Source organism: Fukomys damarensis, unplaced genomic scaffold (genome assembly GCF_012274545.1).
Source record: "Fukomys damarensis isolate Sample0158 unplaced genomic scaffold, DMR_v1.0_HiC HiC_scaffold_4, whole genome shotgun sequence".
Taxonomy (NCBI): Eukaryota; Metazoa; Chordata; class Mammalia; order Rodentia; family Bathyergidae; genus Fukomys; species Fukomys damarensis.
Genome location: NW_022900916.1, coordinates 38,196,388 through 38,220,686, shown reverse-complemented (window position 1 = coordinate 38,220,686; position 24,299 = coordinate 38,196,388). Strand labels below are relative to the sequence as shown.

At 57.8% G+C, this 24,299-nt stretch overlaps 1 protein-coding gene across 4 annotated transcripts in view; it reads left to right on the top strand.

Moving 5' to 3' along the window:
* The window catches only part of Flnc (filamin C), a 26,078-nt gene extending 1,853 nt beyond the window's left edge, over window positions 1-24,225 (top strand). Inside the window, exons 2-48 of one of the 4 annotated variants that reach the window (XM_010633460.3) lie at window positions 2,868-3,116; window positions 4,582-4,679; window positions 4,820-4,970; window positions 5,060-5,178; window positions 5,361-5,438; window positions 5,634-5,796; window positions 5,971-6,171; window positions 7,410-7,547; window positions 7,915-8,041; window positions 8,179-8,315; window positions 8,531-8,724; window positions 8,820-8,933; window positions 9,498-9,641; window positions 9,834-9,957; window positions 10,083-10,243; window positions 10,511-10,601; window positions 10,684-10,853; window positions 11,068-11,185; window positions 11,277-11,539; window positions 11,898-12,495; window positions 13,048-13,221; window positions 13,332-13,494; window positions 13,754-13,914; window positions 14,506-14,673; window positions 14,752-14,875; window positions 15,265-15,421; window positions 15,502-15,691; window positions 15,869-15,892; window positions 16,005-16,252; window positions 16,604-16,702; window positions 17,017-17,116; window positions 17,388-17,528; window positions 17,774-17,902; window positions 17,995-18,168; window positions 18,765-18,926; window positions 19,005-19,208; window positions 19,572-19,724; window positions 19,814-19,936; window positions 20,034-20,276; window positions 20,463-20,732; window positions 20,829-20,966; window positions 21,238-21,353; window positions 21,562-21,694; window positions 21,782-21,958; window positions 22,177-22,395; window positions 23,038-23,247; window positions 23,356-24,224. In XM_010633460.3, the coding sequence (XP_010631762.1) occupies window positions 2,868-3,116; window positions 4,582-4,679; window positions 4,820-4,970; window positions 5,060-5,178; window positions 5,361-5,438; window positions 5,634-5,796; window positions 5,971-6,171; window positions 7,410-7,547; window positions 7,915-8,041; window positions 8,179-8,315; window positions 8,531-8,724; window positions 8,820-8,933; window positions 9,498-9,641; window positions 9,834-9,957; window positions 10,083-10,243; window positions 10,511-10,601; window positions 10,684-10,853; window positions 11,068-11,185; window positions 11,277-11,539; window positions 11,898-12,495; window positions 13,048-13,221; window positions 13,332-13,494; window positions 13,754-13,914; window positions 14,506-14,673; window positions 14,752-14,875; window positions 15,265-15,421; window positions 15,502-15,691; window positions 15,869-15,892; window positions 16,005-16,252; window positions 16,604-16,702; window positions 17,017-17,116; window positions 17,388-17,528; window positions 17,774-17,902; window positions 17,995-18,168; window positions 18,765-18,926; window positions 19,005-19,208; window positions 19,572-19,724; window positions 19,814-19,936; window positions 20,034-20,276; window positions 20,463-20,732; window positions 20,829-20,966; window positions 21,238-21,353; window positions 21,562-21,694; window positions 21,782-21,958; window positions 22,177-22,395; window positions 23,038-23,247; window positions 23,356-23,543 (7,826 nt within the window). In that variant the 3' untranslated portion in view covers window positions 23,544-24,224. Of the gene's footprint in view, window positions 1-2,867; window positions 3,117-4,581; window positions 4,680-4,819; window positions 4,971-5,059; window positions 5,179-5,360; window positions 5,439-5,633; window positions 5,797-5,970; window positions 6,172-7,409; window positions 7,548-7,914; window positions 8,042-8,178; window positions 8,316-8,530; window positions 8,725-8,819; window positions 8,934-9,497; window positions 9,642-9,833; window positions 9,958-10,082; window positions 10,244-10,510; window positions 10,602-10,683; window positions 10,854-11,067; window positions 11,186-11,276; window positions 11,540-11,897; window positions 12,496-13,047; window positions 13,222-13,331; window positions 13,495-13,753; window positions 13,915-14,505; window positions 14,876-15,264; window positions 15,422-15,501; window positions 15,692-15,868; window positions 15,893-16,004; window positions 16,253-16,603; window positions 16,703-17,016; window positions 17,117-17,387; window positions 17,529-17,773; window positions 17,903-17,994; window positions 18,169-18,764; window positions 18,927-19,004; window positions 19,209-19,571; window positions 19,725-19,813; window positions 19,937-20,033; window positions 20,277-20,462; window positions 20,733-20,828; window positions 20,967-21,237; window positions 21,354-21,561; window positions 21,695-21,781; window positions 21,959-22,176; window positions 22,396-23,037; window positions 23,248-23,355 lie in introns of all 4 variants that reach the window. The other 3 variants (XM_010633459.3, XM_010633462.3, XM_010633461.3) reach the window with 3 other exon arrangements.
* The last annotated feature ends 74 nt before the right edge of the window (window positions 24,226-24,299 follow it).

The window sequence follows — 24,299 nt, the reverse complement described above, 5'->3', positions numbered from 1 at the left end:
GTGGAGGGGAGGGTGGGGGGGTGAGAGAGGCAGTTTTGGAGCTGTCATCCCCCTCCATGCTGGGAATGAAAGGCAGGACGAACTGTCCCAGGTGGGGTCTCCGGGGGAAGCCTGGGGCCTCTGCAAGACATTATAGGAAGCTACTCAGCCTCCCCTCCCTCCGGCTGTGGCTGTGGCTGTGGCTGTGGGGGTGGCCGGGCCCCACTCCAGGCCTCATCCTTCCCAGGCGCACCTCTCCCCTCCCCCATGGCGGTGCCTGGCTCGGGCCCCCTTGGCTCAGCTGTGGAGGGGCCAGCTCCTCTACAGGGGGAAAGAAGCCAGAGCTGTTTGGGGGTGGGAGGGAAGTTCCCTGGGTTCCCGCTGGGAGGAAGGGGAGCTGTGCCCCTTCTGGGCCGAGAGGCTCACTCACACTGATGAGATAAGCTGTCAGCAATTCAGCTGCTGGGCCAGGGCTGAGGCTGCAGGGGAGGGGCACAGACACCAACCCGGAGACCCCAAGGAGATGTAGAGGGGCTACCTGCAAGGAGGGGGGTATCCTGCTTCCTCTAGTCACCCAGGTCCTATTCAGTGGTGGGAAGACACCATCCATAGGCCTCCTGCAGGACGGCATCTGGGGGGTCATAAAGACTCCCCACTTCTCCTTCTCGATGGGAAGTCAGGGTTTGGGGTGGGAGCAGGGAAATGGGACTCTTCAAAGTCCACCTGGAAGAGGAGTCCTCAGCCCAGATCCAAGGAGGGCATGCCCCCTTCTTACCGCCCAGCACTCCCTTCTGGGCCCCCACTGCCCCCTCAGCCCCTCAGAACAAAGAGGCCTATGAGGCAGCTCTGTCCCGCAGCTGTTCCCCAGTTGCTGTTCCTTCTCCTGGAGCCAACAGCCGAGGGAGGGGCTGGAGGGGGCAGCAGCTGTCCCAGCACCTCCCTCTGCCCAGCCCTCTCTCCCCTCTCCACTAGAGGCAGTGTGTGTCCGGTCTGGGACCAGCCTGGTTTCTGCTACTCCTTTGGGGGTAACAGGCAAAGTGATGGCTCAGTGGGGTGCTGCAGTGGGAAGCAGCTTGGGTGGAGTTGAGCTCCCACCTCTGCCTGGCTTCCAAAGGGAGGAGAGAAAGGAAGGTCATTGCTCCCAGGGTGGAACTGAAGCCTGCTGTCCCAATCCTGCCCCAAGCTGTGGACCACTTGCTGTCTGGCCCAGGGCCAGTTGCTAGGGAGAAACCTCTCTCTCCCGAAAACACGAGTGACCCCTTCTCCACCTCTCACCTCCTCCCAACCCCAAGCCTCAAGGCCTCCCTCACGTGGTGGGGGGCGCTTCTGGGTTGTGAGTCCCCAGCTTTGGTGCTTTGTCAGGGCTGTGAGAGGGCTAGGGGCACTGGGGCATCCAGACTGCGTGAAAGTGTTGTGGGCTTGTATGTGTGAAGAGTGAAAGAAAGCACCAGGGGCCAGCAGCAAGTGTGTCATGGAATCCAAGAGCTGCCAAACCATTGTGCTGCAGTGAAGCCAGGGGAAAGGGGCGGGCTGGGGAACTACGGGGGAAGGAAGGATGAATCAGTGACTGGGAGGGTGAGGCCCCAGGGCCCAGGAAGACCGGATTCCTCCTCAGAGGCAGGTGGGGGTGGAGTGGAGATGTCAGGGGTTCCTAGGCGCTTGTCTTCTAATATCCTCCCCCAGGACCTGGGAGAGGGGGGCAGGCAAAGATGTATAAGGTGGGAATCTCCAACCCCACCTTCTCTCGTCTCTGGGGCAACATCAGTAAACAAGTATGAGTCTTTGCCCCCGCCAAAGCAGTCCTTCTCTTAAAAGCAGTCAATGCTCAGAGAAGCTGATGGATTTCAGGCCTGCGTTGTGCTTTACAGTAGACTGGATTCCAAATTCTGCACTCTAGCCCCCTCCCCTCCTGGATATTTCTCTCTGGCTATTAAAGGGGAACTGGGGCGCTAAAATCTTGGGGAGCTAGTTCTGGTCCAAAGTATTACTCAGAGGAGGTGATGGGTAGAGTGTGTCTCAGTCTAAGACTTGACCCCCCCCTCCTTGGATGACATTTCCTTCTCCTGGCTTTTTTGAGATCCTTTGATCCCCAGCATTTGGCAGCTTTGACTTTTAAAGCTTAGCTGAGCGCATGTTATGCCCCCAACCTCTTCCCAGAACCACTTTGTTCCAAAACTCCTTATGGCCTGGCAGAGTAGATTGTGAGTGGAACCGGGCTGGTTCCATTCTTATCTAATTTATCTTTAAGCTTTCAAAATATTCATTCAGTCACTTTTATTGAGACCCTGCTAAATTCTAAGCCCTCGGTGTAGAAGATAAAACCCAGGGTCTAAAATGAAATGAGTGAGGCCCCCCCCCCAAAGGTGATTGTATAATCTCATTTATATAAACTTCTAGAAAACACAAACTAATTTATCATAATAGAGAATAGATCGGGAAGAAAGGCTCACAAAGAGCTATGTACAAGGCAATTTAGGGAGTGGTGGACATGTTAATTATTGATTTGTAGCAATGGCTTTATGAGTACCTGCTTAGTATCAAAGCTTATCAAACTGTATTCTAATATGTGCAGTTTGTTGTATGTTGATAAAATGACATTTAAAAAAAATAGTGTCTGTACCCAAGAGACCAAAATGGGAAACTGGCTTAGATTGGAGGCAGCCTCAAGTGTTGTGGTAGAGGTGAAGGTACTATGAGCAACAGAGGACTCCACGCATGGACCAGGACTTGTCAGAGACCAAGAATTTAGTGCGCAAAGAAGGTCCTGGTGGTAGGAGCCTGACCCTGGCACTCTAGTAGCTGCCTCGGGCAGCTGGGCAGGTGTGGGTGGGCACTCAGGGCAGAAGTGTGGCACAGGGTGGGACCAGCTTGTTCCCTCTACTCTACAGACAGCAAGGCCATTGTGGATGGGAACCTGAAACTGATCCTGGGCCTGATATGGACGCTGATCCTGCACTACTCCATCTCCATGCCCATGTGGGAGGATGAGGATGACGAGGATGCCCGCAAACAGACACCCAAGCAGCGTCTGCTTGGTTGGATCCAGAACAAGGTGCCCCAGCTGCCTATTACCAACTTCAACCGTGACTGGCAGGATGGCAAGGCCCTGGGTGCCCTGGTGGACAACTGTGCCCCCGGTGAGTAGGCCAGCAGGCACCCACAAAGCCCTCAGCCTGGAAGGACAGTGAGAAGGAGGTGTGGCTGGGGTTGTCAGGGATCAGGAGCACCGTGGAGTTTTTCCCTCCTCCTACTGGGTATCACTGCTGGAGTCAGGCCCTACCAGCAGACAGGCCTGATTCCACAGGGGCAGGACAATATTTAAAACACCTCATTTCAAAGGCAGGGGGAAGGGAGGTCCAGACAGGGCTGTGAGTTGTCAGTGATACACAGCTTATACCCAGAGGCCAAGACCTTGCTTCTCCACTTTGCCACATGGGCACCAACCCCTCTGAGCAGAGAGAAGGAAAGTGTGATGGGACTTGTAGAAAGAAGGCCGGAATTAGACTAAGAGAAGGCTCTTCTTGATGAGACCCTGGAAGAGTTTGAGAAGGGGTTAAGGCCCAGCATGATGTGGCCTGAGGCGGCGCAGTACTGTCCAGGGGCAGGTGACCCAACCCTGCCCCCTTGGGTGTGCTCTCTGACCTAGTCAGTTGGAAACATGAGGGTCCTCAGCAAACAGCCAAGGCCCTGCCTGGTGCACAGCTTGACCTTCATTTCCTGAAAGGAGAGGTCTTCTTCCACCTTCCACTGCCTGAGGAGCCACAGCCCCTTGGGGGAATCCCACCCCCAACCTGGGGTCAGCTGGGGAGCAGGAGGTGGGAGGCGGGGGGAGGGGCATGCCGCCTGGGAAGCATTCCCAGCTGCTGAGCCACTGCCCACAACGGGAGAAGCTGCCAGCAGTGAGCTCAGCTGTTCCAGCCAGTCATGAATTCCAGCCTGTGAGTCGGCCCCCTCCCCACTAATGCGTAAGGCCCCACTCCGGCTCTGGACCAAGCATCCCCTGACCCTGTATGGCTTCACAGTGTGATCTGGGGCTGCCTCATTTGGTCTGCTAGCAGGCTGGACTCTTTATGGTCCCAGAGGAGAACTCATTCTCTTCCGGGGCAGTCAGGAAAGGAGTCTTATGCACGGGGCTGGAGCAGGAAGTGCTTAGAGAGCTGGAGCTGCAGCTTGAGGGGATAGGTCAGAGGTGTACATGGGACGGGGGCTTTGGCCTCCCTTCCCCACCCCTGAAGCAGACTGAATGAGGCAAAAGAAGTCTGGCAGGGGTCCCTCATGGGGGCTTGGTGTTCGGGATCTCTGCCGGGTCCTGGGCAGGCAGGAGGCTGGCTGGGCAGGGTCGGTGCCAGGCTGCATCAGCCGGGGCAGAAAGCCTTCATTGTTGCTGCTGGTGAGGGCTGCTGCATCTTATTTGGGATCCCAGTTGACGAGCTGTGACATCAGGAGGCAGTGGGAACCTGGCTGGTCAGGGGCTTCAAGCCAGCCGGAAAAGGAGTAGAAGCTGCAGCCTCTGAAGGTGTAAGAAGAACCTACAGATGCCGATGCTCAGCATCTGGCTGACAGGTTTCCCCTAACTTTTGACCCTTTCCACCATCTCTCCAGGCCTCTGCCCAGACTGGGAGGCCTGGGATCCCAACCAGCCTGTGCAGAATGCTCGAGAGGCCATGCAACAGGCGGATGACTGGCTCGGGGTGCCCCAGGTACACTGGCAGATGGGGTGATGTGTGGGGCATGAGGGAGCAGAGGTAAAGGTTGGCCTCTGAGGTTAGGTGGCAGGCTGCCGGAGGCACGAGGCTGCCGGGTAAAGAGGGCGCCATGAGAATCATTCCTCTCCATGCAGGTGATCGCCCCCGAGGAGATTGTGGACCCCAACGTGGATGAGCATTCGGTCATGACCTACCTCTCCCAGTTCCCCAAGGCTAAGCTCAAACCTGGTGCCCCTGTTCGCTCTAAGCAGCTGAACCCCAAGAAAGCTATTGCCTATGGGCCTGGTATGTGTGGAACCCTAAAGGTCCTCCCCAGGGAAGCTGGACAGTGGTAGGGTCCCGCTGTGTAATTTGGGTTCTGCTTCTACCCCTAGGCATTGAGCCCCAGGGCAACACAGTGCTGCAGCCTGCCCACTTCACTGTGCAGACAGTGGATGCTGGATTGGGTGAGGTGCTGGTCTACATTGAGGACCCTGAAGGTCACACGGAGGAGGTATGGAGCAGCCCTCAGTGGTGGAGGGATTAGCATGGGGTTACAACTAGATTCCTATGGGGCGCTGTGGAGACTAGAGAAGCCGTCACCATGGGACCACCTGGGGCTGAGGAGCCCTGGGCACTGTGGGGTCAGCAGGGGCCACGACCACTGTGACTTCCAATCTTTTTCCTTCTCCATAGGCCAAGGTGGTTCCCAACAATGACAAGGACCGCACGTATGCTGTCTCCTACGTGCCCAAGGTTGCTGGGTTACATAAGGTATCTCCCTGTAGGTCCTTCTGCCTTCCCTGTTGTTCACATCCATGGTTGATTCAATGGACCCCTCTTAGCCCACACCCACCCCTCCTAGGACACCAACCATCCCCCTTTCACCTTCCTTGGCTCTACTCTGTCCCTCCACCCCTCTCAGCACTACTCTCTGCTAGAAGCTAACGTTTGACCTCTCACCTCTAGGTGACTGTGCTCTTTGCTGGCCAGAACATTGAGCGTAGCCCCTTTGAGGTGAATGTGGGCATGGCGCTGGGGGATGCCAACAAGGTGTCGGCCCGTGGCCCTGGCCTGGAACCTGTGGGTAACGTGGCCAACAAACCCACCTACTTTGACATCTACACTGCTGGTATGTATAGGCTGCAAGGCATATCAGGTGGGCAACTTCTGACAGGATGTGGGGAGTGTGAACAGGGGGCTTAGGCAGAGGTCCTGGACAGGGGCTGGCTGGTCTCAGATGGGAGAGAGCTCTGTTGGGCTGTGTGTGTCGAGAATGGTCCCTGATGTCCTCTCTCCATGGCAGGGGCTGGCACAGGTGATGTTGCTGTGGTGATTGTGGACCCACAGGGCCGTCAGGACACAGTAGAGGTGGCCCTGGAGGACAAGGGTGACAGCACATTCCGTTGCACATACCGGCCTGTGATGGAAGGGCCACACACCGTGCACGTGGCCTTCGCTGGTTCCCCCATCACTCGCAGTCCATTCCCTGTGCATGTGGCAGAAGGTAAGGGACCTTACTCTGATCCCCCAAATCACCCTCACCAAAGCCAGGATGCAGAAAGACTTGCCTCCAAATTCCAGGTCTGAGGACTGATGATAAATGCACTTAATCCACAAGTAGAGTAGCTAGCTGAGCCGAGATGGGCAGAAAAAGTAGCCAGTCAGGGCCTAGGGGGGCTTGTCCTTATTACCTCCCCGCACTGAGGAGCCTGCTAAGATGAGGGGCAGGAGACCACACTGAAGGATAGCACAGCAGGTGCCTCCATGGAAAGGTTGAGGGATGACCCGTAAGACCCCGCCTGCTTGTCAGGCCCTCAGTTGGAGACATACACCCCCACCCCCGGCACTGGTTCTCTCCCTGAGCTCAGTGCCCCTGCTGCTGCCTGCCCCTTCCATGCCCATCGTCCACCAGGCCAAGAGAGTGGCTCCATATTAGTACTTGCCAGTGGTGGCAAAGCTGGGCATAGCCATACCAGACTGGCATTACCTGTGCTGTGTGGCATGACCCACCTGCTGTGGATTGGCCCAATTCTGGGGCATTCTGTGGCAGGCCCCAGGTTCCATGCTGTTGGCTGTGTTCCTTGGCAGGATTAGTTTCCTTGCCACTTGCCTGATGATTTCTGTGGTCAGTTTAGGTTCTGTGCCACTGCCTGTGTTCTGTGGCAGGCCCTGGATTACATGTCATGGCCTGTTTTGTGGTGCCCCTTGGGCTCCATGCCATTTTATGAGTTATGTGGCAGGCTGAGATTTCCCACTCTTGTCCGTCCTGTGGCAGGCTGGTTTCTATCCATTGCCTGTGCTCTGTGACAGGCTTCAGGTTACATGGAACAGCTCTGGTTCCATGGTATTGCTGGATGTTTTGTGGCATGGCCTGGTTCCTGAGGCTGTGATGGTGACTCTGAAAAGGCCCAGATGGGTGGACTTGGTATGGATAAAGGGCCCTTCCCTGCCTCTCTCAGCTCACTGTCAGCCCAGGCTGTCATGGCTTTGTCCCACTGGCTCTGAGGAACACAGCAGGAAGGGTTTCTTGTAACCTGCTTGACCTCAGCTCTCTGCTCAGCACAGCTCCCAGCAGCCCAGTGTGTGGGAGGCATGAAGGGAGTAGGGCATGGTTGCATGGGGCCATGGCCTGTGCCTGTCGGTAGGGGATGGTCAAGGGGGTGGGCAGGGAGGGGACAAGTGACTGAGGCTCTCTCCAGGGATTCTCGGGACCCCCAACCTCCCTCTCCTTCCTCTTCCCAGCCTGTAACCCCAATGCTTGCCGTGCTTCTGGGCGAGGCCTGCAACCCAAAGGTGTACGTGTGAAAGAGGTGGCCGACTTCAAGGTGTTCACCAAGGGTGCCGGCAGTGGGGAGCTCAAGGTCACAGTCAAAGGGCCAAGTAAGTGCCAGAGTCCAGTGTGGCAACTGAGGGTGGAGGAGCAGGGAAGAAATCTGTCTACTTATTCTGACAATCCCAGGGTGATGAGGCCAGCACCATGCCACCCTAGGAGAAGACTCCAAAGGGTCACTTCGGGATCTTGGTGCATTGGCCCTTCCCTGCCTCAGTTTCCCAGTCTGCAAACTAGAACTGGTTCTGTCTGTCTTGTGTGCTTCACTGGGAAGAACACTTGTGGGCACAGGGTTCCTGCCCCGAGTTTCAGCGCTGCCCACTAGTCACACTGCCCTCAGATCCCCGGGTCCCAAGCCTTTCTTGAGAGGATTGAGGAGCTGGGGCTCATAGGATGCTATCTGCACCTCCACACCAGAGGGCACAGAGGAGCTGGTAAAGGTGCGGGAGGCCGGAGACGATGTGTTTGAATGCGAGTACTATCCTGTGGTGCCTGGGAAGTATGTGGTGACCATCACATGGGGCGGCTACGCCATCCCCCGGAGGTAAGCACCGCCCCCATGCCTTCCTGTCCGAGCCTTCACTGGGCAAGAGGAAGGGAGGCAAGGGACGGAGGGAAGTGAGAAGGGTACCTCTGGCAAGGGCACTTCCTGCACTGACGGCAGCTCCCTCTTTACCCTAGCCCCTTCGAGGTCCAGGTGAGCCCAGAGGCGGGGACACAGAAGGTGCGGGCCTGGGGCCCTGGTTTGGAGACTGGCCAGGTGGGCAAATCAGCCGACTTTGTGGTGGAGGCCATTGGCACAGAGGTGGGGACACTGGGTAAGTGGCTGGGTGGCAGAAGGTAGGAATTCTGGGGAGAGGGACGACATGACGGAGAGTGACTGGGGACAGAGGGTGGGAATGCTGGGGGTCATCAGGACGAACGAGGATATGGGACCCCGGGGTGACCGGAGTGGTTGCGGGGGAGGAATGGGAGACTGGCCTGCGAGGCCAAGCTGCCTCTCACACCCTCTGATGCTCTGCTTCTCACCCAGGCTTCTCCATCGAGGGGCCTTCACAGGCCAAGATCGAGTGTGACGACAAGGGGGATGGTTCCTGCGATGTGCGGTACTGGCCCACAGAGCCTGGCGAGTACGCCGTGCACGTCATCTGCGATGATGAGGACATCCGCGACTCGCCTTTCATTGCCCACATCCAGCCAGCCGCCCCAGACTGCTTCCCAGACAAGGTGCGAGCCCGGCTCCTGCACACAGGCTTGGTTGGGAAGTAAGGTGCTAGGGCTCCTCCAGGCCCAACCCAGGTCTCCTCTCTTGCCCTGCCCAGGTGAAGGCCTTTGGGCCTGGCCTGGAGCCCACGGGCTGCATCGTGGACAAACCCGCCGAGTTCACCATTGATGCCCGAGCAGCTGGCAAGGGAGATCTGAAGCTCTACGCCCAGGTGGGTGCCACACAGGCTCCACTGCCCCCACTTCCCCAGGCAGGGCCTCCAGAAGGGAGGTTGGCACATCAAGAAAAGCAGGACTGGGCATCATGGGTCCATAAGTACTATGAAAAATTTTAAACTTATTTTCTTACAATAATCATAGAACCATATTTTACCCAATTCATTTTTTAACTAATAATTTACAATTGAAAAATGGTTCCACTGGATTTTAGGGTTTCATTTTCTTAAACTGTCCATTGACTCTAGAGGTTAATGAACGTTTTCTTGAGGCTCCAAGGAGAAGATGACTCTTTAAAAGGCTCATTTTTCAATTTTAGGAACACTGATTTCACCCTGCTTTTCCCTGACTAACACATTTCAGTCATGAGCCAGGGTGGGCCCTGGCCACCAGAGCACACGGCATTAAACTCAAGGGGTCTGATGTCAGGGGCGGGAGAGGTACCAGTGTGTTTGTGAGGACAGGAGGGGTGCTGAGTCTGCCTGCTGCCGGCAGAGGGCGCACTGAGGTGCTCTGAGTCGGCCACAGCCACTAAATACCTTGCTTGGTGATGCCCACAGGACGCAGATGGCTGCCCCATTGACATCAAGGTGATCCCCAACGGTGACGGCACCTTCCGCTGCTCCTACATGCCCACCAAGCCCATCAAGCACACCATCATCATCTCCTGGGGAGGTGTCAACGTGCCCAAGAGCCCCTTCAGGGTGGGTCCTCCAAGCCTGCCCCATGCCCACTGCCAACGACCCCAAGAGGGAGGTGGGCTCTGTTCAGCAGGGCTGGCTGTCCCTAGGCCTGTGTAGCCCCTCCCCATCCCAAATCCCTCAAAGAGGCTACAGCCATTCTATCAGGCTGGGGCTTGGAGGAGCACCGAGCTGAGCACTGACCCCTACCCACAGGTGAACGTGGGAGAAGGCAGTCACCCTGAGCGAGTGAAGGTGTATGGCCCTGGCGTGGAGAAGACAGGCCTCAAGGCCAATGAGCCCACGTACTTCACAGTGGACTGCAGCGAAGCAGGACAAGGTACACGTACACACTGGGTGAGATCTGAGTGGGAGACGGCTTGGACTCCAGCAGGATCCCATGACTTGCAGGTGTGGGAGACTTTTGGGCTCTGCTCAGGCCTCTGCCCTCCCTCCCTCCCTCAGGTGACGTGAGCATTGGCATCAAGTGTGCCCCTGGTGTGGTGGGACCTGCAGAGGCTGACATTGACTTTGACATCATCAAGAATGACAACGACACCTTCACAGTCAAGTACACGCCCCCAGGAGCTGGCCGCTACACCATCATGGTGCTGTTTGCCAACCAGGTACCCTGGCCCTCTGCTGATGCTAGTCATAGTGGCCTGCATATTGGAGGTCTACACCAGCAGCTGACAGTGCATGGTTTCAGGGGCAGGAGGCACAGCAATGTAGACCCTTCCCTGAGTGGGGGCACTGTGACCGAGATATAAAAGGGCTGGTGCAGAGGCCATCCTAGTGCTTACTCATTTCCTGGGCATTTTGACCAGCATCCAGCCTGGCACAGCACGGTGATCTTCTAGGTGGAGCCCTGACCAGGCCTTTTCCACTTCCAGGAGATCCCCGCCAGCCCCTTCCACATCAAGGTGGATCCATCCCACGATGCCAGCAAGGTCAAGGCTGAGGGTCCTGGGCTGAACCGCACAGGTAGGTGTCTGGAGGGAGTGGGGCTGGTGTGAAGTCTGGCTTGGGGTTAAGTCCTCACCACCATCTCTGGGTGGGCTGTCAGGTGTGGAAGTCGGAAAGCCCACTCACTTCACCGTGCTGACCAAGGGAGCGGGCAAGGCCAAGCTCGATGTGCACTTTGCTGGGGCAGCCAAGGGCGAGGTCGTGCGGGACTTTGAAATCATAGACAACCACGACTACTCCTACACCGTCAAGTATACTGCTGTTCAGCAGGTGCGTCCCATCCTTGCATGCCCTCACCTGTCCTGCAGAGCAGGGACCTGCCGTCCCTCCTGCAATCTCATAGAACTGTTCTGAGTCCCTGTTCCTTTCCTGCCTCCCATCCTTTCTCTTTCTGTGTGTCTCTGAGCCTGAGTCCACTAGGCCCAGGGGATAGTGCCAGGGTAAGCTAAATTATCCAGTTCTGACTTTCTGTTATACCCAATAGGGCAACATGGCAGTGACAGTGACCTATGGCGGGGACCCTGTTCCCAAAAGCCCCTTTGTAGTGAATGTGGCACCCCCACTGGACCTCAGCAAAGTTAAAGTTCAAGGCCTCAACAGCAGTAAGTGGGACAAGAGCCACCCTGGGAGTAAGGGGTGTTGGGTGAGGTGGGCTGGAGTCTCTGCTCATGGTGTCCATTATGCTCCATGCAGAGGTGGCTGTGGGGCAGGAACAGGAGTTCTCTGTGAACACACGAGGGGCCGGTGGTCAGGGCCAGCTGGATGTGCGGATGACCTCACCCTCCCGACGACCAATCCCCTGCAAACTGGAGCCTGGGGGTGGAGCCGAAGCCCAGGCAGTTCGTTACATGCCCCCAGAAGAGGGGCCCTACAAAGTGGACATAACCTATGATGGCCACCCAGTGCCTGGTAGCCCCTTTGCTGTGGAGGGTGTGCTGCCCCCTGACCCCTCGAAGGTGAGGAGATACAGGCTAGTTGGAGTCAAGACCTGGAGGTGGGGGGCTGTAGGGAAAATGGACCAATCAGGGTCACAGGCCAGAAGGACTTACATCCCAGGAGTGGGCACAGCCAAGGACCAAGGACCAGGACTGTCCTCCACCCAGGACTTACCTTGTAGACAATTTAGTTATTAAGAGCTTGGCCTTGGAATGGGACCTTGGCTTAAATCCGGGGTCCACTAATGAGGATAAATTCTTTCATCCTCTGAGTACTTGTTCTCAGTCTGCCTGAGCTGCTCAGCTGAAGATTCCCAGCTTGGTGGGGTGTCATGGAGAGGCTTGGATGTGGGGAACTCACACACTTGCTCCCTCCTAGGTCTGTGCTTATGGCCCTGGGCTCAAGAGCGGCCTGGTAGGCACTCCTGCGCCATTTTCCATAGACACCAAAGGGGCTGGCACAGGTGGCCTGGGGCTGACTGTGGAGGGTCCCTGCGAGGCCAAGATCGAATGCCAAGACAATGGCGATGGCTCCTGTGCCGTCAGCTACCTACCCACGGAGCCTGGAGAGTACACGATCAACATCCTGTTTGCCGAAGCCCACATCCCAGGCTCGCCCTTCAAGGCCACCATCCAGCCTGTGTTTGACCCAAGCAAGGTGCGGGCCAGCGGGCCAGGGCTGGAGCGCGGCAAGGCTGGTGAGGCGGCCACCTTCACCGTGGACTGCTCGGAGGCGGGCGAGGCTGAGCTAACCATCGAGATCCTGTCTGATGCCGGCGTCAAGGCTGAGGTGCTGATCCACAACAACGCGGATGGCACCTACCATATCACCTACAGCCCTGCATTCCCCGGCACCTACACCATCACCATCAAGTACGGCGGCCACCCCATCCCCAAGTTCCCCACTCGCGTCCATGTGCAACCAGCTGTTGACACCAGCGGTGTCAAGGTCTCAGGGCCTGGAGTGGAACCTCATGGTGAGTGAGACAGGAGACGGCAGTGGGAGGAAGGGAAGCAGAGCTGAGATCTGGGCTCCAGGGAAGGCTCTCTGGCCGTCCCGAGTCCTGAGGGGCCCAGACATCTCAAAGAAAGCACAGAGGAGAAATGCAAGGCGTGGACATTGGCCTCTGCTCTTGTAATGAAATAGCATCTGCCCCTGGGCATTTTTCTGGGGAGATCTTACACTTACTAGTTTAAGGGATCTTAGACCCAAGGAAGTTGAAAATTCTGCTCAGGAGGGAGAGCTCTGGGACAGAAGATGACAGGAGTCAAGGGCTAGTATCATCAGTGGGTCATCTGCAGGGCCACACTGTGGACTGGGCATGGAGGAAGCAGAGGCATGTGAGATCCAGACTTACTTTCCAGGACCCACAGCCTGGTGGAGCAACTGATGTGGGCAGAAAATGTCACCAAATGGTGATAGACACGATGGTGGACAGCCTGGGACCCACAGCGGTGCAGAGGGTGGCCGGGCTCCACCTGGAGAGTAGGGCTGAGCACCCATGCTGAGAATGCCTCTCTGGCCCCAGGTGTCCTACGGGAGGTGACCACTGAGTTCACTGTGGATGCAAGATCCTTAACGACCATGGGTGGCAACCATGTGACAGCTCGAGTGCTCAACCCCTCTGGTGCTAAGACAGACACCTACGTGACGGACAATGGGGATGGCACCTACCGGGTGCAGTACACGGCCTATGAGGAGGGTGAGCAGCTGGGCCGAGGGAGGTGCACCTAGCAGGCAGCTGATCACAGCACGGTCAGGGCAGCGGGGCTGTGGGGCCACACTTCCTGACCAAGTGCACCTGACTTCCAGGCGTGCATCTGGTAGAGGTGCTCTATGACGATGTGGCTGTCCCCAAGAGCCCCTTCCGAGTGGGTGTGACTGAAGGCTGTGACCCTACCCTAGTCCGGGCCTTTGGGCCAGGCCTAGAGAGTGGCTTGGTCAACAAATCCAACCGCTTCACTGTGGAAACCAGGTATCTTCACCTTTCCTAACCTTGCGTGGAGGCTGTGGCCACCTTGATCTTGTCTTTTCATCTGTCCTTCTGGCTCTGTCTCACCCTATCCCATCCTCTCTGAGGGCTGACTCAAGGGCAAGCCTCCCAGTCTTCCAGTCAGTCCCTCGCCCCTCCCAGGGCCCCCACCTGCCTGCTGGCATTATCCTCCCCATCCCTGAAACCCCCTCCATCCACACCCACTGGTCCTAGCAGAGGTGATGGGAGTGTCATCTTGCAGGGGAGCTGGCACCGGGGGCCTAGGCCTAGCCATTGAAGGCCCTTCAGAAGCCAAGATGTCCTGCAAGGACAACAAGGACGGTAGCTGCACCGTGGAGTACATCCCCTTCACACCTGGAGACTACGACGTCAACATCACCTTCGGGGGACGGCCCATCCCAGGTGCACAGAGGGGTGGGGGTGGGGAAGGCTGCATGGCGCTCGTGCTGGAGAGGGAAGCTGGGTGTGGAGATTAGCAGAGGGGCACCTTGGAGCATGCTGGGGCAGGAACCCAGGTGGCAAGAAAGAAGCCTGGGGATACCGAGGGGCAGGGCAGGGGTTGCTGTAGATGTGACAGCCCCTCCTGTTCATTCCCAGCAACACTGGCCCAGAGTGTCAGACCTTGGTTGTTCACGTCTACTCAAGTGGCTTGGTCACTCAGATGGTCCAGGTCACTGGCACTGGCCTTTTCTGGCTGCTCTCAACACAATGTCAGAAAACATTTTAATATTGTATTGTTTGGAAGACCTTCTTCCTGACCTGAAGCCTGAATGAGAAGGTTTGCCTGACCTCAGTCCATAGCAAAGTTCATTTATTCTTGTTTATATTTTCTTAGAAAGTTCTTAAGCAGTTTTGAATGTTGATCTGACCTCTCTGTGGGCATCTAGGGGGAAGGGAGGCTTCCTCCTCTTGTCCTTGGCATCAGAGAGACCCTTCCAGGCAGACGGGTAGAGGTTGATGTCCTCCTCCTCTTCCTCCTCCTCCTCCTCACAGGGAGTCCATTCCGGGTGCCAGTGAAAGATGTCGTGGACCCAGGGAAGGTGAAATGCTCGGGGCCAGGGCTGGGCGCTGGCGTCAGGGCTCGGGTACCCCAGACCTTCATGGTGGACTGCAGTCAAGCTGGCCGCGCCCCCCTGCAGGTGGCTGTGCTGGGCCCTACAGGTATAGTATATCTGGGGTGGGAGGAAGCAGGTGAGGCAATGAGCGAGGAGGCTCTGCTGACCCCACCCCCTTGTCCAGGTGTGGCTGAGCCTGTAGAGGTGCGTGACAATGGGGACGGCACCCACACTGTCCACTACACCCCTGCCACTGACGGGCCCTACACAGTAGCTGTCAAGTATGCTGACCAGGAGGTGCCACGCAGGTAAGGAGATGCTCGGCTCTGGATCACTACTCCCGGAGCCACCCAGGGTTGCGGAGAGCCCCTCCCGTGTGACCCCAGCCTATTGGTTGCTCCATCCTGCTCCTCCCTAGAGTTCTCTGCCCCAAGGTGGCACAGCCCAGGGACCTTGACACCAACATAGCACTTACAGAAAGGGCTGATGAGAGAGAGCCTTCTGGGGTGGAAACCTCTGGCCCTCCTCTTTAAACAATTACCCCAGCCCCTAGCGGGGAATGGTGAAGAAATGATCAGGCTGTGTCACAGGAGTCTGGAAACAGCCCCTCTCCCCAACAAAGATCCTTCTTGTCAAGATGAGATGGGACCTCCTGCCCCAGCCCTCAGCCAACTGTCCATCCTTTCTGTCCCTCAAGCCCTTTCAAGATCAAAGTGCTTCCAGCCCATGATGCCAGCAAGGTGCGGGCCAGTGGCCCTGGTCTCAACGCCTCTGGCATTCCTGCCAGCCTGCCAGTGGAGTTCACCATCGATGCCCGGGATGCTGGGGAGGGGCTGCTCACTGTCCAGATCCTGGTGAGTCCCATGCACCTACCTCCCGGTAAGGCCAGCAATGCCCTGGGCACAGGCAGGCCTTGACCTCTGCTTCTCCCCAGGACCCTGAGGGTAAGCCCAAGAAGGCCAATATTCGAGACAATGGGGATGGCACATACACTGTGTCCTACCTGCCAGACATGAGTGGCCGATACACCATCACCATCAAGTACGGGGGCGACGAGATCCCTTACTCACCTTTCCGCATCCATGCCCTGCCCACTGGAGATGCCAGCAAGTGCCTTGTCACAGGTGGGCACCCATCCCACACGCCTGCCTCTCTCACCATCCAGCCCCCTCAGAGTATGTCCATACCCTCTGCCCGGTCCCCCAGGGATGGTTGGCCAGAGAGTCTGTCCCCCTCCACCCCCTTCCAACCCCAGACCCATCCTGAGTGCTGCAGGGCCTAACACTTTTCTCTGTTTCCAGTGTCTATTGGAGGCCACGGCCTGGGTGAGTGTCTTCTTCCTCTTTTGCTGTGGGCTCAGGGACTGGGGGACAGCTGAGAAGGGGGAGGGCTGGACACAGCCCCAGTGGCCCCTGACCTGGCTTTTCCATGTGGCAGGTGCCTGCCTGGGCCCCCGAATTCAGATTGGAGAGGAGACTGTGATCACAGTGGATGCCAAAGCAGCGGGCAAGGGGAAGGTGACCTGCACGGTGTCCACGCCAGATGGGGCAGAGCTTGACGTGGATGTGGTTGAGAACCACGATGGTACCTTTGACATCTACTACACCGCGCCCGAGCCGGGCAAGTACGTCATCACCATCCGCTTTGGGGGCGAGCACATCCCCAACAGCCCCTTCCACGTTCTGGTAAGCTCACAGCTCTGCCAGCGACAGACAGTGGCTGGTGGGGAGCGGGGAGGGGACCCACATTCTTAGCAGCAGCAAGAGATCCCAGAACCTGTCCTCACCTCTCAGAACTTTGGGGTCCTGAAGCCTCCCAAAGTGGGAGATGAGCACAGCTCTGCTTTTGGCCTGGGTGAAGTCAGAACTCTAGAAACACAGTGCTCCCCTCTGCCCTGGGCCACTGTTCCCAGCTGTCTCCACAAAGAGGGGCTTGCAGGAGGATGAGGGTAGAGCGCCTGAGATAACCACCCCGGGCCTGAGTTCCCCCAGCTGTTCTCTGAGTCACATGCTGCACCCCATGCCTTGCCTCCCCAGGCGTGTGACCCCCTGCCCCACGTGGAGGAGCCCTCTGAAGCGCTGCCGCTGCGCCAGCCCTACACCCCTCCCCGGCCTGGCACCTGCCCCGCACACTGGGTACTGCGCCTACCACGGTGGACCTTGCCCTCCTCTCCTCCTCCCCTTCCTCCATTTCTTCCTTCTGTTCTTCTGCAGCCAAAGCTGGGGCGTGGTTTGGGGGCCTCTTGGAAAGCAGGCAAGCAATAGGCTGAGCAGAGGGAGCCCCAAGCAGGCACAGCACCCCATTTCTTGCAGCTGGCGCATCTCTCGGCCACTTGGGTTTCACCACTGACCGTCTTGTTCTCTCCTTGCTCTGTCCAACTTCAGTCATGAGGCAGGCCGCACTCCAGGGCCCTCCGAAGCCAATGACTGTTTCTTTTCTCCAACCACAGGCCACAGAGGAGCCCGTGGTGCCCGTGGAGCCGTTGGAGTCCATGCTGAGGCCCTTCAACCTGGTCATCCCCTTCACCATGCAGAAAGGGGAGCTCACAGGTATGGCCTGAGGCTCCCAGCATGAGACCTATCCTCTTAGAGTTCCCAGAGAGGGGGAACAAACTACTCCAAGTCAAAAAGCAAACTGGGCAGAGCTAAACCTCAGGCTTAAGCTACCTGTGTCCCAGTTCAGGGTTCACCGTGCTGCTCCAACCTGTGTCCCACCTGGCCTCTGGGGTGAAAACAAAGCCACACAGGAGGAGGGCTTGGAGCAGCAGGGGCTATGGTGAGGGAAACCGGGGTCCCTCATATAACTTCGTCTGCCTTGCAGGAGAGGTAAGGATGCCTTCTGGGAAAACCGCTCGTCCGAACATCACTGACAACAAGGATGGCACCATCACGGTGAGGTACGCACCCACCGAGAAGGGCCTGCACCAGATGGGGATCAAATATGACGGCAACCACATCCCTGGTGAGTGGGTTGGGGTGGCCCAGAGCCAGCCCTGCCTTCCCTCCTTGAGCAGTCGAATACCCACTGGGTGCAGACACCATTTGGGACTCTAGGGACTCATGCCCAGTGGGTGCCAAGTCCACAAGCCACGTCCCCACGGCAGAGACGCAGGGCTCAGCTGGGAGGCTGCTGGAAGGTTTGGGGGACCAAGGTGGGCATAGGCAGCCCTTGTCCCAGTGCTGACCTGGCCCCTCCCTGTCCCCCAGGGAGCCCCCTGCAGTTCTATGTGGACGCTATCAACAGCCGCCACGTCAGTGCCTACGGGCCAGGCCTGAGCCATGGGATGGTCAACAAGCCGGCCATCTTTACCATTGTCACCAAGGATGCTGGGGAAGGTGAGGAGAGCCTCAGGGAGGAGGGGTGGGGGACCAGCGTGATACACAGGCAAGAGCAGGGCCTCTGAGCTCAGCCCCATCTCTACCTACAGGGGGTCTGTCCCTGGCTGTGGAGGGCCCATCCAAGGCAGAGATCACCTGCAAGGACAATAAGGATGGCACCTGCACTGTGTCCTACCTGCCCACAGCCCCTGGAGACTATAGCATCATTGTGCGCTTTGATGACAAGCACATCCCAGGGAGCCCCTTCACAGCCAAGATCACAGGTGGGTGGACATCTGGACACATGTAGCCATGACACAAACACACAGACACACATGCAGCTCACTCAGGGCTTTTGTGCAGAAGCCCCCTGGAGTGGAGGAGGGAATTTTTGGATAAACGCTTCTTCACAGCAGGGAAGATCATCCAGCCATCCCCATGCTTTAAAGGCATGCCTGCATATCATTTTCGATGTTACTCTTGAGAAGCCAAGGTATTGGCAGTCTTCTGAATAATGACAAAAACCATCCCAAAGAGGCTAAGCACTTTGATCAGAGCCATATGGCAAGAAAGGGATCTGATGGTCTGTCCCATGTCTCACTTCCACTGTATCACAAGACTCAGGATTAGATACACGGCGGTCTATTTGGGGATTTAACCCTCACAGGACTGAGGCCCATGGAGGAATTGGGGTGCTAGGCCCTTCTGTGGTTGCTGGCAGCTAATGTGAAACAGATCCTGCTCTTGCAGGCCTGGGCCTGTGCCTGGGAGCAGCCTGGGCCTCTGTTGAGTTCAGCAGGGTCTGCCCTGGGGGTTCCTGAGCCCCAAGAGTGCAGAGCCTGACAAGCCACAACAGCTCAGCACCCTGACTCTTCCCCAGGTGATGATTCGATGAGGACCTCACAGCTGAACGTGGGCACTTCCACGGATGTGTCCCTGAAGATCATGGAAAGCGACCTGAGCCTGCTCACTGCCAGCATCCGAGCACCCTCAGGCAACGAGGAGCCCTGCCTGCTGAAGCGCCTGCCCAACAGGCACATCGGTGAGCTTGGGTCTCCAGGAGCATGGGGGGGTAAGGGGGGTCCCGAGGGGTACTCTGCCTAATGCCCCCTCTCCACAGGGATCTCCTTCACCCCCAAGGAGGTTGGAGAGCATGTGGTGAGCGTGCGCAAGGGCGGCAAGCATGTCACCAACAGCCCCTTCAAGATCCTGGTGGGGCCGTCCGAGATTGGGGACGCCAGCAAGGTCCGAGTCTGGGGCAAGGGTCTCTCCGAGGGGCACACTTTCCAGGTGGCAGAGTTCATCGTGGACACACGTAATGCAGGTACTCCTTGCCCCCGAGTCCACACTTCCGACTGGTCCCTCTAGCGGGTGCTTGTCTGTCTTTCCCACTCCGTATCCACCTTGCCATTCTCTCTTCCCTGGGCTTCCTGGCCCATCTCTGTTGGGCTTCACAGCCTGAGTCCATTCGGGGAAAGTGAACATCCTGTGAGTTCTCTCTTTTAAGAGAATGCTCATTGCCCTTGGGGACAGTGCCCCCCTCCACCTGCCTCCACACCATTTTGCTTAGTGGTTACTATATGCATTGGGTGCCCATTCTGGGCAGAGCCTGCAGCTTGAGGCAGGGAGAGCTTTGTGGTGTGGATGGCACAGGGCTAAGGGAGACATGTCCCTTCCCCCTCCCCAGGTTATGGGGGCCTGGGGCTGAGCATTGAAGGCCCCAGCAAGGTGGACATCAACTGCGAGGACATGGAGGATGGCACATGCAAAGTCACCTACTGCCCCACTGAGCCGGGCACCTACATCATCAACATAAAGTTTGCTGACAAGCACGTGCCTGGTAAGCTCCTGGCGCAGGCCAAGTGGGGACAGACCAAGGGGCTGGGTGACAGACAGTCTGTGCGCCTGACCTGCCCTTCCACCCCACAGGAAGCCCCTTCACTGTGAAGGTGACCGGCGAGGGCCGCATGAAGGAAAGTATCACCCGGCGGAGACAGGCACCTTCCATCGCCACCATTGGCAGCACCTGCGACCTCAACCTCAAGATCCCAGGTAGAGTGGAGAGGGACTGGGGTGGAGGGAGGCGAGATAGGCAGGGCCCAGACCCTGCCCCTGGCATCCATGCTCCTTGCCTACCTGCATCCCACAGGGAACTGGTTCCAGATGGTATCCGCCCAGGAGCGCCTCACACGCACCTTCACACGCAGCAGCCACACTTACACCCGCACAGAGAGGACAGAGATCAGCAAGACGCGGGGCGGGGAGACCAAGCGTGAGGTGCGGGTGGAGGAGTCCACCCAGGTTGGCGGGGACCCCTTTCCTGCTGTTTTTGGAGACTTCCTGGGCCGAGAACGCCTGGGCTCTTTTGGCAGCATCACCCGGCAGCAGGAAGGTGAGCAGAGAGCTAAGGGCTGGGCTGGGGTCCTTGGTGGGAGGCTGGGCCTTCTATCCTGAGACAGGATGAGAGGGTAAGACTTGGTCCAGGCAGCCTGGGCTGGTCTGAGCAGAGGACGGGGTTTCACTGTGGGTCAGGGGCAGAAACAGCCCTTGTTGGCCCTGACGTTTCCCAAACCTGCAGGGGAGGCCAGCTCTCAGGACATGACCGCACAGGTGACCAGTCCATCCGGCAAGACGGAAGCAGCAGAGATCGTTGAGGGGGAAGACAGTGCCTACAGTGTGCGCTTCGTGCCCCAGGAGATGGGGCCCCACACGGTCACTGTAAAGTACCGTGGCCAGCATGTGCCTGGCAGCCCCTTCCAGTTCACTGTGGGGCCACTAGGTGAGGGTGGTGCACACAAGGTGCGCGCTGGAGGCACAGGACTAGAGCGAGGCGTGGCAGGAGTGCCAGGTGAGTGGCAGGCGTGGCCGGGAGGGAGGTTGGGGCAGCCAGCAGGAGGGGCAAAGGAACTCAAGTGCCACCCCTGCCCTGCTTCCCTGAACCCAGCCGAGTTTAGCATCTGGACCCGAGAAGCCGGTGCCGGGGGCCTGTCCATTGCCGTGGAGGGCCCCAGCAAGGCGGAGATTGCATTTGAGGACCGAAAAGATGGCTCCTGTGGGGTCTCCTATGTTGTCCAGGAGCCAGGTAAATATCCACACTGGGGGCCGGTGCTGGGCCAGCCTGACCTTCTAGACTGTGTTCTGCTCACTAACCAGACTGAAGATGCCTGGGGCTGCAGGACTCACTTCACTGGCTCTGCTCTTTCTCTCCCATCTCCTCTCCTGGGAGTGCTCATCTGTCCTCAGAGCTGAGCCCTGACCCAAGGAGCTTGTCCCGGGATGAGGCTGGAGGAGTAGGAGTCAGCCCCCCCCACCCCACCTAGAGTCTTGCTGACTGGCTGCCCCGCCCTTCCCAGGTGACTATGAGGTCTCCATCAAGTTCAACGATGAGCACATCCCAGACAGCCCCTTCGTGGTACCTGTGGCCTCCCTCTCAGATGATGCTCGCCGTCTCACAGTCACCAGCCTCCAGGTGTGTGCTGGGAGTGGGCCCCCTACTACCTGAGAGATAGGCCGAGAGCCTAGGATGGCAGGCCCCATACACCAGGGACTTAGCAGTGACCTCGGAAGGGCCAGGCAGCACGGGTCCCCTCCCTGGACACCCCAAAGGCAGGGCACATGGCAAAGAGAGTCCACCGTTGGCTTCCCAGGAGTCTAAGCATCTTCTGTGGCCTTTGCAGGAGACAGGGCTCAAGGTGAACCAGCCGGCATCCTTTGCGGTGCAGCTGAATGGTGCACGCGGCGTGATTGATGCCAGGGTCCATACCCCCTCGGGGGCAGTGGAGGAGTGCTACGTCTCGGAGCTGGACAGTGGTGAGCTCACCTTGCCCCTGCCACCCCTTGTCAGAAAGGACCGCCTAGGAAGGAGGGATGTTTACCCACCAACCCTCTGCCCCACAGACAAGCATACCATCCGCTTCATCCCCCATGAGAATGGCGTCCACTCCATCGATGTCAAGTTCAATGGTGCACACATCCCTGGAAGCCCCTTCAAGATCCGTGTAGGAGAACAGAGCCAGGCTGGGGACCCAGGCTTGGTGTCAGCCTACGGTCCTGGGCTTGAGGGAGGCACCACGGGTGAGTGCCTGAGCTGGGCACAGCAGTGGGCCTTGGGGTGCTTAAAAGTGCTCCTTGGTACTGCCTTGCCCTAGAGGTGGGAGTAATGCTCGTGTGTGTGTGTCTGTGTGCGTCTGTGTGTGCGCGCTGCTCCTGCCCCACTACCCAGGCCCTGGGGCCCAGCCTCGCTCTGGGCCTCCTCCCTTCCTTCCTACAGCTTTGCTCCCTCTGGCCTCCAGGCGTATCGTCAGAGTTCATTGTGAACACCCTGAATGCGGGCTCAGGGGCCTTGTCTGTCACCATTGATGGCCCCTCCAAGGTGCAGCTGGACTGTCGGGAGTGTCCTGAGGGCCATGTGGTCACTTACACTCCCATGGCCCCTGGCAACTACCTCATCGCCATCAAGTATGGTGGCCCCCAGCACATCGTGGGCAGCCCCTTCAAAGCCAAGGTCACAGGTGAGTGCCCCAGGTGGGGGAGGTCTATAGCCCAGCCCAGCCTGGACAGCTCCGGAGGCTGTTCACACTTGGCCCTAGTCTTTCCCCAGGCGTCATGGCCAAGTTACCTGGAAGGAGATGGGGGTGGGTCTGGATTTCTGTAGCATTCATTCCATTGTGTGGAGTCAGGCATGGTCATTTTAAAAACTCCAACTTTTTTTCTTTATTCTTGTCTACCTGTAGCAGCTCCCCCAAGCATTAGCTTAACATTCTTCTTCCAGGTTTCCCTTCTTTCTTGCTTCAAAGAAGATAAATATTTGGCAAGCTACCCTTTTGAAAACTGTTTGAAGGACTTTGTTAGCTGCATAGCATGTTCCTTTTTAAAGCAAGACTTTTATCCTGTGAGTTACCTTGAGTTTCCAAAGCCTAGAAGGATGAGAGACAGGGTCCCTAGGCCATGACCTAGGAATAAGCAGGAATTGGAGCTGGTAGTCTGGACACTTGTTTGAAATGGGCTTCTCGGAACAGGATGTGGGAGAACACAGTGCAGACAGTGTGGCCTGGGACTCTGTCACAGAGTTGTCAGTGCTGGCCCAGGGCCTGGTACCTAGGGAATGGCAGGATCCCCTGACTGGGTTCATGTCCACCCACTCCGTCCCTCAGGTCCCCGGCTGTCTGGAGGCCACAGCCTTCATGAAACATCCACGGTTCTGGTGGAGACTGTGACCAAGTCATCCTCAAGCCATGGCTCCAGCTACAGTTCCATCCCCAAGTTCTCCTCGGATGCCAGCAAGGTGGTGACACGGGGCCCTGGGCTGTCCCAGGCCTTTGTGGGTCAGAAGAACTCCTTCACAGTGGACTGCAGCAAAGCAGGCAGGCTGCAGGGGACAGGAGGGTAGGGGTGGGAGTGGGAGAGGAGGCGGGGAGGGCTGGGGCCGCCGGGGGCCCTAGTGTGAGTCCATCCCTCTGCCTCCTCTCCAGGCACCAACATGATGATGGTGGGTGTGCACGGGCCCAAGACCCCCTGTGAGGAGGTATACGTGAAGCACATGGGGAACCGGGTGTACAACGTCACCTACACCGTCAAGGAGAAGGGGGACTACATCCTCATTGTCAAGTGGGGTGATGAAAGCGTCCCCGGAAGCCCCTTCAAAGTCAACGTGCCTTGAATCCCAGAAGCACCTCCCCCCCGCCTCAGCCCCCACCTCCAGCCAAACGCTCACACGCATCCACACACCAGCGTGCCACACTCAGATTCACTTGCACAGTCAACACTCCAAACACCTGCCTTGGGTGTGACTTGAATGGCACAGCCTCCCATCCCACTGTGCCCTCAGGGCGTAGAGGCTTTATCTGTCTCAGGGCAGTGTCCTCCCTTGAATGTGTCCCAAGGGGAGACTGGGGCCAGGCTCAGAGGCAGAGGCTGTGACAGGGCAGCACAGGGGGTTGGAGGAACCCTGAGTTTCCTGGTGGAGCTGTGGCCAGTGGGGAAGCGTGGTGTTGGGGGTGTCTGTGTGTGAGAGAGGTTACCCTCAAACCACCCTGCCGGCCAGGCCGCCCTGCCTGAGGACTGCATCTGGCCTCTCTGGTGGCCACCACCTGGGAGTGTCAAGGACTTGGAAAAGAAAGCACAATCAGAGAAGAAAACAGACCCAGAACAAGCAGCGTGTGGACTGCCCCAAGTGCTATGTACCCCACTCAAACTAGGCTTCCTGGGGAACTGATTTTTCTCTCTTTTTTTACGGTTGCACAGCTCTGCCCCATGGAGGGCCTTTTTTACACACTGCGAGGCCCAGCTTTCGGGGGGTCTTTTGCACATGTCATGCAGCTCAGCTGGGAGCTGCTTAGGTGGAAAACTCCAAATAAAGTGCGGCTATCGCAGAGGCTTGGCTCTTCTTTATGGGTGTGCTCTCTGTGGCTGGCTG